At 39.9% G+C, this 13,951-nt stretch overlaps 1 protein-coding gene across 10 annotated transcripts in view; it reads right to left on the bottom strand.

Moving 5' to 3' along the window:
- The window catches only part of PARG (poly(ADP-ribose) glycohydrolase), a 111,537-nt gene extending 97,603 nt beyond the window's left edge, over positions 1 to 13,934 (bottom strand). For 2 of the 10 annotated variants that reach the window (XR_015156557.1, XM_086381103.1), the window contains exons 1-6: positions 13,446 to 13,934; positions 9,184 to 9,250; positions 7,615 to 8,601; positions 6,575 to 6,758; positions 1,525 to 1,647; positions 1,306 to 1,389 (exon numbers count right to left, since the gene is read on the bottom strand). Coding sequence is in view for 8 of the 10 variants with exons in the window: in XM_086381103.1 (XP_086237229.1) it covers positions 1,306 to 1,389; positions 1,525 to 1,647; positions 6,575 to 6,758; positions 7,615 to 8,601; positions 9,184 to 9,250; positions 13,446 to 13,665 (1,665 nt within the window). In the remaining 2 variants the exon portion in view is untranslated. Of the gene's footprint in view, positions 1 to 1,305; positions 1,390 to 1,524; positions 1,664 to 6,574; positions 6,759 to 6,837; positions 6,863 to 7,614; positions 8,602 to 9,183; positions 9,251 to 13,204; positions 13,346 to 13,445 lie in introns of those variants that run through there. The other 8 variants (XR_015156558.1, XM_086381107.1, XM_086381105.1 and 5 more) reach the window with 8 other exon arrangements.
- Positions 13,935 to 13,951: the final 17 nt, after the last annotated feature.

Raw genomic sequence — 13,951 nt, 5'->3', positions numbered from 1 at the left:
AAAAAGTAGTAAACACAAAGAATTTTTCCTTTATACAGTAAAATTTTTAAGTTTATCAGTATACTATTCTGGGGCTCAGATATGTGTTTACAAATCTGTGCGAAAAGCAAATACTGATTACAAATTGTCTTCACAGTGATAATGAACACAACTCAAATGATGGGTCAAAATGTTTAAAATGGAAAAAATCAAATTGATATAACTGGATGTAAGTATAAAGAGATTTATTTAGTTTTATGTTTGTACATATGTAATTAATATATGTTTATGTTTGTGCACGTGTAATTAACATATTAACAATAAGTAAGCTCTGGCAGACCCTGAGAATTTCTCCCATTTAAAAAAAGTAATTATAAGTCTGAGAAACACTATCCCTAAGAAATGAAATTTTCAAAATATATTATGGTACAATGTATCACAGTTTTTCATTTGAAGGGAAAACAAGAGCTAAGAAAAAAAAAAGGGAGCGATGGAAAAGGTACAGAAAGTTAAGAATAACTTGTAAGTATAAATGAAAAATCAGTATAAAATCTAAGAAACAGTACATAACAAATTAATTTCTCAAAGAGAACAAAGCCAGTTTTACAGAAGTATAAAAAATCTGTTTATAGTTGTAAAAACTTTTAAAAGCTTATATAAGGCTATAGTGCCAAAAATAAACATATACTCAAAACAATCTAATGGTTGCCCTTACGGACTTAAACGAAATATTTTTTAAATCAAAAAAATAAATTATTGCCAAAATGTAAGATTAATAAATTATGAAACTGCTAGAAGCTGTTATTAAAAGCAATAAAAAGTACAATGTTTAATCATTAGCAAACTCAGCTTCCCTTCGGGCAAACAATGCTGAAGTCGTAATTCTTCCCTGATTTACTTTCAAAGACATTTCAGAAGCAGGGTAATTCTAAAACAAAAAGAAAAGCAAAGCCCAGGATCAAAAGAAATTGGATGGGGAATCAAGAAACAGGTCTTATTTCTGGTTCTCCAAATTATTCCGTGTGGCTCCAGGCAAGGCATTTACAACTCTCAATTCTTCTACTCATTGCCTAGAGATGGAGGAGAAACCAAGAATGTCTCTAAAAAGAGTTCCTCAGGAAGCAAGCACTTTGCATATAAATAATGCTGTTACCTAAGTCTGTTAAAGATCAAACAACATCTCTGAAGGAAAAGACCAGGGCTCATCTCTAAGAACTACATGTAAGAGACAAAAATTACAAAAGAACACACCTTCAGGTTTTGGGGTCGAACCAGGGCTCATCTCTAAGAACTACAGGTAAGAGACAAAATTACAGAAGAACGCACCTTCAGGTTCTGGGGCCGAGTGAACCTGTTGAGAAGTGCAGTCTGAATGAGTTCCCACCGGCTGCCTGCAGCTCGCTCACCATTCTTTAAGGAAAAGAAAAACACGAAGAGACTATTCCAAGTTCTCTGTAACATGGCGGAATCAGAAGCCAAACAGCAAGCATTAAAATGTCTTTCAGAGACTAAAAGAACATGAGTTCTGCTCAGTTTTGTTCTCACCTCATCTTCCACAGGGTACAAGTTTTGTTCTGAACAAGGCATCTTAACATGCTTGTTGTCCCACAAATCTTTAAAATGTGTTGGGAAAGGTTTAGGAACTTCTCCTATTCGCAAAAGATCTACCTGAAATGCAAGAAAACTGTAAGTGCATAAAAACTAGGCATATCTTCTGTAAAATAATCCAAAGAAATCAGCTGAAGTAAATGCTATAAAAATACAGACCAGCTCCTAGGCAAGAAATCTCGTTAAGTCTTTTTCAGCTTTTCCTACTCCTTACCTTTAGTTAGTTTCCAAATCATCATGTCCTGGGCACTCTACCTTCATCCCATCCAGTTCCCCGGGCCTTATTAATCCTTGACTGAATTTCTGGTAACAGCTTTCTATCCCTCTCCCTAACTCCCAACTGCTCCCAGATACATTCATCCCACATAAAACCCTTCTCCCCACTTGGGAATTATATTATCTTTCTAAAGTATCCCCAACCTTCTAATCCTATAATGGCTCCCTTCTGCCTATATAGATTCTAAATGATTCCAATTTTTAACATCCTCTTTTACCCAAAACACCATCTATTTAAACATCAACCTTCAATACTCAGCTCAATTTTCATTTCCTATAAGAAGTCTTTAAAAACTTTCTAATAGGCAGTAAGCTTCTTCTCTCATTTTATTGGCTCATCATCATACTAGAGCATACTTTTTCCCCTCCTGCACTGGACTCTAAACTTAAGAATAATAACTATATTAACTTTGTATTTTGAGTATTCACACTGAGCCAAACATGTATGTTTTTAACATGTGTTAAGTGTTTATATATGTACAGTTGATCTTTGAACAACATGGGTTTGAACTGCGCAGGTCCACTTACACAATTATCTTTTTCAATAAATACATACCACAGCACCGCACAATCAGCAGTTGACTGAATTGCTGAATGTGGAGCCTCAGATACGGAGGGCCAACTGTAAGTTATACTCGGATTTTTGATACCCAGAAGGTTGGCACCCTAACCTTCAGACTATTCAAGGGTCAACTATACACACACACACACTGTTGCTGCTGTTCAGTTGTTAAGTCGTATCCGCCTCTGTGACCCTGTGGCCTGCAGCACACCAGGCTTCTCTGTCCTCCAACTATCTCCTGGAGTTTGTGCAAATTCACGTCCAGAGTTGGTGATGCTATCTAATCATCTCATCCTCTGCTGCCCACTTCTCCTTTTGCCTGAATGTGTATATATGCACGTGGATAAATATATACATATACATATATATATTCAAGGTTCATCCATACTATAACATGAATCAGAACTTCACTGAAGATCATCAAATAATTACACAAATAAATATAAAATTTCAACTGTAAGATGCTATGAATGAGAGGTTCATAATGCCACAAGAATCTTTCTAGACAATTTTAACTTACATGGTGAGCTTAGGGAATCCTTCTTTGAGGAAGTAGCAATTGAGCTCAACTCCAAAGGTGAAAAAGAAGTAGGAAAAGGTGAAAGACAAAAAAAAGGGAACTGCCTATGGAAGGAAAGACTGTTAAATAGGCAGCTTCATTAAAAGCCTGCAACCCAAGAGAAATAAACTTGTAGGCCTTTTATACAGGTAACCATTAAAACCACAAGTGTGTTTAAGACTACTCCAAGAGAGGCAAAAATAAGAGGACCTATGAAAAAGTCCTGGGGAACTCTAACGTTTAAGTGCCACATGTAGAAAAAAAGCGAAAAGGAATAAAGCAAGGGTTTCAGGAGGCAGGAAGAAAATCAGGAATATATGGTGTCAAAGAAGCCAAAGGATGAGAATATTCCAAGGAGGAAACAATAAGGGACGTTCAAGAGTCAAAAGTGGCTGAGACATCAATCCTCCAATCCATCAATCCATATGGGGACCCCAAAGGTGACTCTGTAAAGATCGTCCATGTAATCTAAGGTGACAAAAACAGGTACCAGTAGAGCTCCACACGTAGGGGAACATAATACGTAAGAATATACGGATCTTTGGGTGTCTGTAGTTTAAATATGTGTACGCATGTGTATAGCACATGCCTATACATGTGTTTGCCTATATGTGTGTACATGTTTGTGTGTGAGTGTGTGTTGTATGCATGAGTGCATTTACAGATAAGCATTATCGTGTCCATGCAATTTCAGATTATCTTCCATTTCTAACACTAAGTGTCAGCTTTATATTATGACTTCAATGCTGTAACTATTAATATCTGGCATCTTAGAAATGTAACTAAGGACTTCTATTTAACAACTATTAATTATACATGTAGCATACTACCACCATATTCAGGAAAAAGAATCTAGAAGAAAACACACCAAATTCTTAAACTTTTTTCATTGACCCTGTATTACTTTTGTAATAAAACTTTTATAAATTCATTGGATATTTGACAAACAGTAATTACAGAGATTAATTAATGACGGTATAAGATGCTTCAGGTTTTCTTTGTGGGCAGTGGGAGGGAGGAAGCAGGAAAAGTCAAAATATCACTTATTCCTTCTGATCAATCTTTTTTCCAAATCTTAACCATTAACATCTTGTCAGTCACTCAAGCCTTTTCTCAATTTCACACACATTATCAATGCCTCCTTTTCCCCTATCACCCATACTAGAGAATTCACAGTGTCCTATCAATATAATCTCAAAACAATTTGCATTTATTCTTTTATATGCCCATAATTACTACCCTGTCTCAGTTATTTCCAAACTTTTTCAAAGAGCAGAACTCTTTTCTCCCTACGAATTCTAATACAAAATCATTATATTTAAATAAAAGCTATTTTAATAAATATAATTTTTAGAGTGACTTTATTCTATCAATAGCAAAGAGACCAACTGAAGAACTATGAAATTGAGAGAGATGACAGCTAAAGCTTTCATCAATCTATTTATTCTCTCATCCAATAGTAAGAAAATCCTATCCGCACACCTAAACAGCTGGCAGATGGTAACTTTTTTACACTGTTATTTTGATGTTTAAGGAAATGCTTCAAACAGCAGTAGCAAGAGAACACTGATTCTATGACCTGCACAAAAATGAGTTCTCTTGGTAAAACCTGCTGGTTAAAATATGGTATTAAGCAAAAAAACAAAAAAAAAAACCAAAAAAACGGTATTCAGCATTTTAAAAAGTAAACACACATTAATTCTTTCACAAGACGTTTTTCATAGTTAAATATACAGTTTAGAAAAGAAATTTGAGTCAATATCAAAAGAAGCCCTGAGCCACTCTCATGAAGCACAATTTGATCATCACTGTTTGCTTCCTCTTCATCTCTTAACCGAGCTCTTTTTCCTGTTTCCAATGTATCCTCTCTTCAGTAATCCTTACATATAGCCGTCTGATCAACCTTGCCATGTATGTAGTACAACTATTGTCTGCACAGACATTTCCATGATTTCCAATTCTTATAGATTCAATTTCTTATAGACTCAGATTCTGATACCTAAAGCCCTCTACAAATGGACCCAAACTACTTTTCAAGTCTTCTCTTCCACCATTTTCCATCCAAATACTCAGTTCCAGCAAATCAACTGCTTTCCATTTGTAAAAGTTTTAAACTCCACAGCCTTTTCCTATAAAGGTTATATATCTATCTGGAATTCCCTTGCCTTACTAACTCCATTTCAGAAATTTCCTCTCATCTTTAAGAACTCAGCTCAAACTCCACCACCCTGCTCAATGTCACTTTTACCTAACCACACTAATGAATTCTGTACTTCAGAATATTTAATCACATGAAGGCGATGGCACCCCACTGCAGTCCTCTTGCCTGGAGAATCCCATGGGCGGAGGAGCCTGGTGGGCTGCAGTCCATGGGGTCGCTAGGAGTGGGACACAACTGAGCGACTTCCCTTTCACTTTTCACTTTCACGCACTGGAGAAGGCAGTGGCACCCCACTCCAGTGTTCTTGCCTGGAGAATCCCAGGGACGGGGGAACCTGGTGGGCTGCCCTCTATGGGGTCGCACAGAGTTGGACGCGACTGAAGCGACTTAGCAGCAGCAGCAGCAGGCTAAGTTGTATAAGAACAGAGATTTTTTTTTAAGTAGCCCCTGTGAAATCTAGTATAGAATCTAATAAATGAGATGAATATTTAATCCTGCATGGGTTCTTTTTTTTGTTGTTTTTGTTGGCCATGCCACATGGCTTGTGGGATGTTAATTTCCTGACCAGGCATCAAACCCAGGCCCACGGCAGTGAAAGCCCTGAGTCCTCACCACTGGCGAGCCAGAGAATTCCTAAAATATGAATATTTAAAACTACTCTAAGAGTGACAGACATATTTTAAGATTGGATTACGGTAATGGTTGCCTAACTCAGTAAACTAACTAAATATAACTAAACACTTAAAATGCTCAATAAAGTTTTTGTTGTTTTTTTTTTAAAGAACCCACGAAAAGTATGAAAGAGGTTACCAGGGTGAGTGAGGAATGAGATGTTACTATTTAGTAGGCAGAGCTTATGTGCAGGAAGATGAACAATTCCCGGAGATGAACGTGGTAACGGCTGTAAACAGTGCCACTGAAATGTACACGTAAAAATGATTACGTTGGCCAACTTCACATCACGTACAGTTAACCACAGGTATTTTTAAGATGAGGTTGGTTTTAGAAATGCTGAGTTTGAGATACCTAAGGGACAGTGATGGGGATGTCTAGAAGAATCTAGAGCTCAGAAAGAGGACAAAACTGGAGAATAATTTGAGAATACTAAACAACATACAATTTTGAGTTGTAGTATCTAACATGTAGTGGGCACTCAATAAATACTGTCAATTGAATTTTTTAATTCAATAAACTTTTAACGCTACAGAATATTCAATACCCTCAGCAGTTAACAGTGATTCATCTTACAGATTTGTTAAGTACCGTGTTAAGTAACCTATCATTATATTTCTCTTTTCTATAAACTTCTCAGTACTTTATATACGCAGAACAGAGCAAGACTTTTTATGCACTGGTCTGTTTTTCACAAGTATCACAATAAACTGAAACTTAGCACCTTCTCTCTTTATAGGTAAGAGGTAATATCTACCCGAATAGTCACTGTGTGATTGGCAGATGGTCTCAAGGGAGGCAGCCGGATCCCACACCTTGGCATTCTCCTCATCTCCTCAATAGGAGTTCCAAGCCATTTCTTATCTGGAGAAAGGTGAGGTGGAATGTATTTAGGGATCTTCCTTTCTGTTCTTTGATGTTTCATTTCACATTGTTCTTTTCTAAGATCAAAACATACATATTCAATCACAAACCACTCACTGTTTAAATTCACTTAGATACACAAGTAAAAACACTTACCCAGAAGTTATTGTTTAAAATGTGCCAAACTTGCTCTTTCTCCTTGGTATTTAGAAAAAACAAAACAACAAAAAACCTTATAAGGCTTACAGTAAAACCCCAGAGCTTATTTTCACTAGTCTGTGGAAGGAATTTCCAAACACATGTAAATCACCTTCTGAAAAAGGGGCCTTGTAAAACAGGTACACTGCCAAACGAGTCATGGTTCAGAGTATTAGCTACTCCTTAGGACTCTAGACAAGATTTTTCAATGAAGTGATCTTACTATGGCATGCTTGCCATAAGAGATCACAAAAATTATGGAGTGGGCTTTAAGATAATTTTTATACTTACATTTTTTTGTAATCATACAAGCTGGGATTTAAATCCCAGCTTTACTCCCCACAAGTTACATAATTTCAGTGAATTTTCTAACCAATTTCAGTTTTCTCATTTGTGAAGTGAGTGCAATACCACCTGCCTGCTGTCAGAGCGTTAGAGAAAATGCATATATAGTAGCCTAAGATAACAGTAGTTACTATCGTATTTATGGTCGAGTAATTCCCATAAATCTCAGAAGGAAGTTCACGAAACTAAAATCTGATTATTTACTTCTTTTCTGTTTCTGTGATTTTTAGAATTCAACATTTGAGTCTAAGTTTAAATTATGCATTATTAATTAATAAGAAAGACAACTATTTCTTGCCTTCAGTGCAAACCATAACTTTGTGAAACTCCCCCTCACAAAATTATATAACACATTACCCTACTGAAGACACTCTTGATGGTAAAAATTACCTTTTGTCCTCTGCTTTGGGCACTCTCATGAAATGATCTGTGATTTTAGAATCCTTTCTCCCATGTTGCTTAGAATTTCTGCACTCTACATTCAGGCTAGAAGTACTTCCAGGTCGTTTGGCATTCACATCATTCATTCCAGCTCGACTCTCTCCTCCTTCAAATTGGAAATGTAATCGAATCTCACCTCCCTTAGCAGAGGACCGCTTCCTCAACTCAGTGTCAGCTTCTCTTGGTTGGAACCTTGAAGGTTTATTTGCTGTTTGAGCAGAACTGCTATCTTCCTGTTCATCAAAACCTGGACTTGTCTCTTCATCTGCTTCTGAATCCTGACAACTATTTTTGGAATTATCTACATCCATTGGTGACTCAGGTTCACTTTCTTTCTCAAATGGAGGAGAATTTCCTAGACTACTTTCTTGTCTATTCAATCTGTTGGCATTTTTCAGTCCAGTACCAACATCCTCAGAGCCAGTGTCCGACAAGGGGCTCTCGGGCACCACGTCTGTCTCCTCCTGCTGACACCCTGCACAGGCTTCTGCAGGATGGCAAGCCTTGCCACACTTCTGGTGGCTTCTGGCTTCTCTGCCCTGTTCATCTTCCATCGTCTGCTTTGCATTCGCAAGCTTTACATGTGTCAAAAACTGCTGATTATCTCTACTCTCCTCACTATTTGTGTCACTGTGATCATCCTTTGGGGATGACTGATCGACATTAGCATTACTGAACTGCTCTGGTACCAGAGTTACCGCTGGAGGTTCACTTTCCAAAAGCCGTTCTGAGTGTGGCCCTTCATTCTGCCACTTACACATAGCCGCAGTCTGATGCTGCTTCAAATACTGTGTACCTTTTTCAACTGGTGACTTATCAAAACCTAGCTGAGAAACATTTTCTAATTTTTCCATGTTATGTTGATAAAAGTTATCTTTTTGTACAGAACTCATCATGGATTCTTCTCTTGTATTGTTGTTTTCTTTACTATGCAAACTGTAAAACAGAAAGAATGATACAACAGAACTTATGACACAATAGAAAGAATTTACAACACAAAAAAGTCACTTACCCAAACACATTCCTACAATATCATAGCAATAATGAAACCTGTGATTACCTGAGCATACAGCATGCCCTTTCATGACTCCACACCTGTGCACAGTTGCCTATAAAGCCCTTTTCCCAACAGTGTGCCTGGCAAACACCAGACAGAATGCAGTGTTATACTTCGTTCACCTCCCGCGCAGCCTTTCTTGCAAAGGTAAAGCTGACTGTCTGTTCTACACGCTAACTACCACTGTGCCTCGTTTATATCTTTACTGTGGCGTTGATCACACACGTAAGAAGCATGTGCTTTTGGTGTCTGTCAGCACCACTACACTGTAAGCCTCTTAAAGACAGAGACTACTGCGTTTTCATCTCTGCATCTCAAGCATACTAAACCATGCCTGGTGCACAGCATCAACGGAAATGCCAACAAAGTTGTGAAAGCAGAAAGGAGAGAAACAGCATGAAACACGACACAGCATCCATACATCACGTTACTCATCCCTCTAGATAAGCACGTTTCTGTACCTTTCTGATTCCACTGTCTTGATTCCTTTAGTGTCCATCCAACTGGTTATAGTCTTCTGTTTGAAAACTGTAAAGAAAAGAAAAATCTGTGTGCATGCATACCTTCAAAGAGAAAACACCTATAGCAGCAGATACACATGGAAGGCATTAAGCTAGATTCTGTGGATTAAAAAAAGATTAATCATTCCTTCCTCGTGCAAGCAACGGGAGAAAATACAGGAACATAAATATAAATACATTTGGCAGAGAAGAGAAAGTGACCAGACCTTAAAGAACTGGTATGGTCTAGCGGATGAGACTACAGATGCTGAAATCAGCTTGTGTGCTTAGTCGCTCATTGTCTGACTCTCTGGGACCCTTTGGACTAAACAGCCTGCCAGGCTCCTCTGTCCATGGGATTTTTCAGGCAAGAGAACGGGAGTGGGTTGCCACTTCCTTCTCCAGGGGATCTTCTGGACCTAGGGATCGAACCCACACCTCTGTGTCTCCTGCACTGCAGGCGGACTCTTCAGCTAGGTCCAAACCCTGGCTCTCCTCTGACTTCCTGTGTGTTTCGTGAAGGGCCGCTTCTCTGTGTCTCAGACTCCTCATCAGTAGACATGCAAATTAATAGTGTCTCTCTTGGGTTATTGTGAGGCTTAAATTAAGCAACAGCCATTGCAAACTGCTTACCATATGCTCAGTACATGTTACTTATTAGTTAGTAGTGGTATTAAAAGAGATCCTAAGGGAGGTCCCTGGTGGTCTACTGTTTAGGATTCGGCACTTTCACTGACCTGGCCCAGGCCAAAATAATAATAATAATAGATTTTAAAAGTAAAATGAAGTAAAAAAGACCCTGATAAGAAATTAAGATATTTCTGAGGAAAGGACTACTTTAGGGAATTGAAGAAAGTGGGATCATCTGATAAACAGTTCTTGAAGAATAAACACGCAGTCACATTAAGGGAAAAAATCAGAAGCAACAGAACCAATGGTAGAGAAATATTAAAAGAAAATATGGCTGAAAGGTCAGCAAGGAACCACAGAGATTCCTAAAAAACGCACAAAGAGAGGTACAAAATCATGTCAAAAGTCACATTCAGAGCTGTAATGCCAGAATTCAAATCTAGGAGGCTCCCAGTCAGGCAGGATACACAGCCTAGACTGCTGGTGTGAAGGGGCAAGAAGCAAGAGTCTATCGTAAGAAGCGATGAGGAAGGTACTGGTCTAGGTCAGCGGTTCCCAAACCTACTGAATCATCAGAAGGCTGACAACAAACGGATCCAAGGGCCACATCTAGACCTTCTGAATGAAAATCTGTATGTGATGATGGAGGTATGAGGGGAGGTGGATTCTGTATTTTTTTTCCCTAAAAAGTGGTTCTGATGATCAGCAAAGTTGAAGAACTGTTGGTCAAGATCCAAAACTAGTCTTGTCTTTGTAAGACTAGAGAATAAAAGCTGAGAAGTGAGAGTTATGACAGATTTCAAAATGACAGAGATTAAAAGTGACACTAAACTTTAAGCTTGAGACTTGAAGGATGGTCAGAACATTAAATGGAAATGCAGACGATAAGAGAACTGGATGTAGGGGGGAAATATGGTTGGGTCAATATGAACACACTAAATTTGAAATGCCAAAGAGATAACTAGACAGATGACCAGCAGATAGTAGCAAAAGAATTAATGGTTCAGCAAGGTACATATACCATAAATAAATGCAAGCCAAATTTATATAAACATTAGAAATTTAAGCATGCTTTTAAAATTTAACGTATTGCATATGGATTATATGTATATAACATTTTAGTATGACAGTCAAAGTGTGAGTTGCTCAGTTGTATCTAACTCTTTGTGACCCCATGGTCTATAGCCACCAAGCTCTTCTGTCCAAGGAATTCTCCAGGCAAGAGTACTAGAGTGGGTTGCCATTCCCTTCTCCAGGGGATCTTCTTGACCTAGCAATCGAACCCAGGTCTCCTGCACTGCAGGCAGATTTTTTTCCATCTGAGCCACCAGAGAAGCTCTTTCATATAAGAAAACATAAAATCTTGAACATTCTCAACTACTGTCTAAATTGCAATGTAAGAATGTAGGCAACTTAGGTCACAAGCCCTTCTTATCTACCCAAGTCCCTTCAAACACCGTAACATGAGACGCCGTCCTAGATACAGGAAAATCAATCATTTATTTATCACTGTATTTGAGTGCCATATAATTCACATTTTATACTAAATACTAACATTCTAACTAGTCAAAATCTTTTATCAGCACTTTGAAAATCGTTTCTGTCACAAAAACTGTACATATATATTTGATATTTCTTATTAAACACCACGACTTTAGTGATTTTATGAAGTTAATACTTCTACAGCAAATTAGACTTCAGAGAAAAAATTAATTCCAGTCACAAAAGAGAGAATGAACCAGTTGATTCTGAAACTTTTTCTACAGTTCCATCTTCTCTATTTAATTTCATTATATCAAACACAGCAAATATAGAAAACCCTCAAAGTACAAACCAGCAATGGGCAAAAACATCCACTTTTTGAGTCAGAATTTAAAATACCTTTCTCCATAACTGCAAAGATTTGATGGTATGATATGACTAGGTTCCTATAGCACACACGGAGCACGGCACTCTGATGACAAGGCAACTGAGCCTAAAGAGTGCAGGCAACATTTCGTAAAAAAACTATGAAGAGTGTGACAGTGCAGCTGGAGGGGAGGGCGTCTCCTGCTGTTCTGACGCTGAGAATGTGTTCTCTCTCTGGCTCCAGGCTTCCTGCTATAATTCCTGAAGCCTGAGAACAGGGTGAAGGAGGAGAAGCAAGAGGCTGCTGCTGCTGCTGCTGCTAAGTCACTTCAGTCGTGTCCGACTCTGTGTGACCCCATAGATGGCAGCCCACCAGGCTCCTCTGTCCCTGGGATTCTCCAGGCAAGAACACTGGAGCGGGCTGCCATTTCCTTCTCCAATCCACGTATGCATGCTAAGTCGCTTCAAGTCGTGTCTGACTCTATGCAGCCCCATAGACAGCAGCCCACCAGGCTCCTCTGTCCACGGAACTCTTTAAGCAAGAGTACTGGAGTGGGTTGCCATTTCCTTCTCCAACTACTGCCTGCAACCAAGTATAAATCATTATTTCCCATCTAGACTAACTCCTTAACTAGTCTTGGGCCTGCACTTCTGCTCCTTTTCAATCCATTTTTCATTTTCCACACACTAGCAACAAAGATCTTTAAAATATGTATAGTTTAGTAAATATATATTTAAAAAATATATATCCAATCAAGTCACTCCCCTATTGAAGCCTTTTAATAGTTTCTTCGGAGAAGGCGTTGGCACCCCACTCCAGTACTCTTGCCTGGAAAACCCCATGGACGGAGGAGCCTGGAAGGCTGCAGTCCATGGGGTCGCATAGTTTCTTACTGCCCTTAGAAATAAAGCTCAAAACCCTCAGCATGCCCAGTATGACCTGATCTTTGCCTCTCTCTCTGCAACCCCATCTCTCACTACTCTCCCCTGTCCACAATATTCATCAGCTGCACTCTGGGATCACTTCATTAACTTCTCTTCATCTAGCTAACCCCTCATTACTCTTCAGTCTACTCTTCTTTATAAGAATAAAATTCTTATCTTCTGGCTGGGAGATGATCTTTGAGCCCAGAAACTGGATTAGGTACACCTGACTCTACCATTAGTTCCGTTCCCTTATGAACTGGAACATCCATTACGCTTTATTATGTTGACTTCCGTAATCGTCCATTTCTCCTGATAGACTTTAGGGTCTGAACACAGAGACCAAGTAACTTTTATTCAACATTGTATGCCAGAGCCAAGTTTAATGCCAGCTAAGACTAACGGCTCTGCATCCAGGGACTAAGAATCTAAACTGAGATAAGCTACGATATTTTTTTGTAGCTTTCTTTTCATCTAGAGGCTGAAGCTTCACATCCACAATTAAACTTCCTTAATAGCAGCAGCAACGACTAAGGCAATTACTCAAACCCGAAAAAAGAAAATAGGTGGAGTATCTTACCACTTCCCGCCCGGTAAGTGACTGTTCATCAAGGTTTCTCACACCACCAATCGCCGTGGGAAAAATGCGACCCTATTCTCCCAGTAGTGGCCTTGGGGGCTCAGCAAGGGGACCTCAGAGTTCAGAGTGGTGTACACAAGACTAGAAAAGGGGGAGGAAGGTGCTGGCGTCCCTGGCTCTTGAGATGGACCAAAAAGAGGTTTGGGCCGAGGAGTACAAAGAGCTTTATTTCCCCACGTACCAAGAGAGGTGGCGCTGCCTCGGTGCTGTCCCGCCCGGCCCGGGGCGCAGCCTGACGAGGACGGCGGGACCCTGAACTGCACCGGAGCGTCCTTGGAATCGAGGACGCGCCTCTGCCTGCCGGGGAAGCTCCGGGCGTCCGAGGCGGCCGGCGGAGAAGTTGCAGCGGCGTCCCAGCGGGGTCGCTTGGTGCAGGGCTCACAGCCGGGGCCCGCACTCATGCTGGGACCCGCAGCACTGAGTCTCCGGGCCAGCCCGGGCGTAGAGCCTCATTCACTAACCCTGGGAGGGACGGACTGCGCCCCCTCCTCGGTGCCTCCCGGCACCATGCCCCCTCTGCCGCTGACTGCTTCTTCAGCTCCTGCTCTGACAGCCTCCCGAACCAGGCCCTATCCAGACGCCTGCCTTCCCTCTTCCACCGGCACCCTACCAGCCTCAGGATGAGCCGTTCTGATTCTGGCTTCGTTCACTTTCCCACCACCGGAAAGCTGCCGTCAGGTGCTTCCG

Source organism: Bos grunniens, chromosome 28 (genome assembly GCF_055505025.1).
Source record: "Bos grunniens cultivar Pamir isolate PY7600 chromosome 28, Bosgru_T2T1.0, whole genome shotgun sequence".
Classification (NCBI taxonomy): domain Eukaryota; kingdom Metazoa; phylum Chordata; class Mammalia; order Artiodactyla; family Bovidae; genus Bos; species Bos grunniens.
The sequence above is the reverse complement of the archived record's forward strand: the minus strand, read 5'-3'. Positions and strand labels throughout refer to the sequence as shown.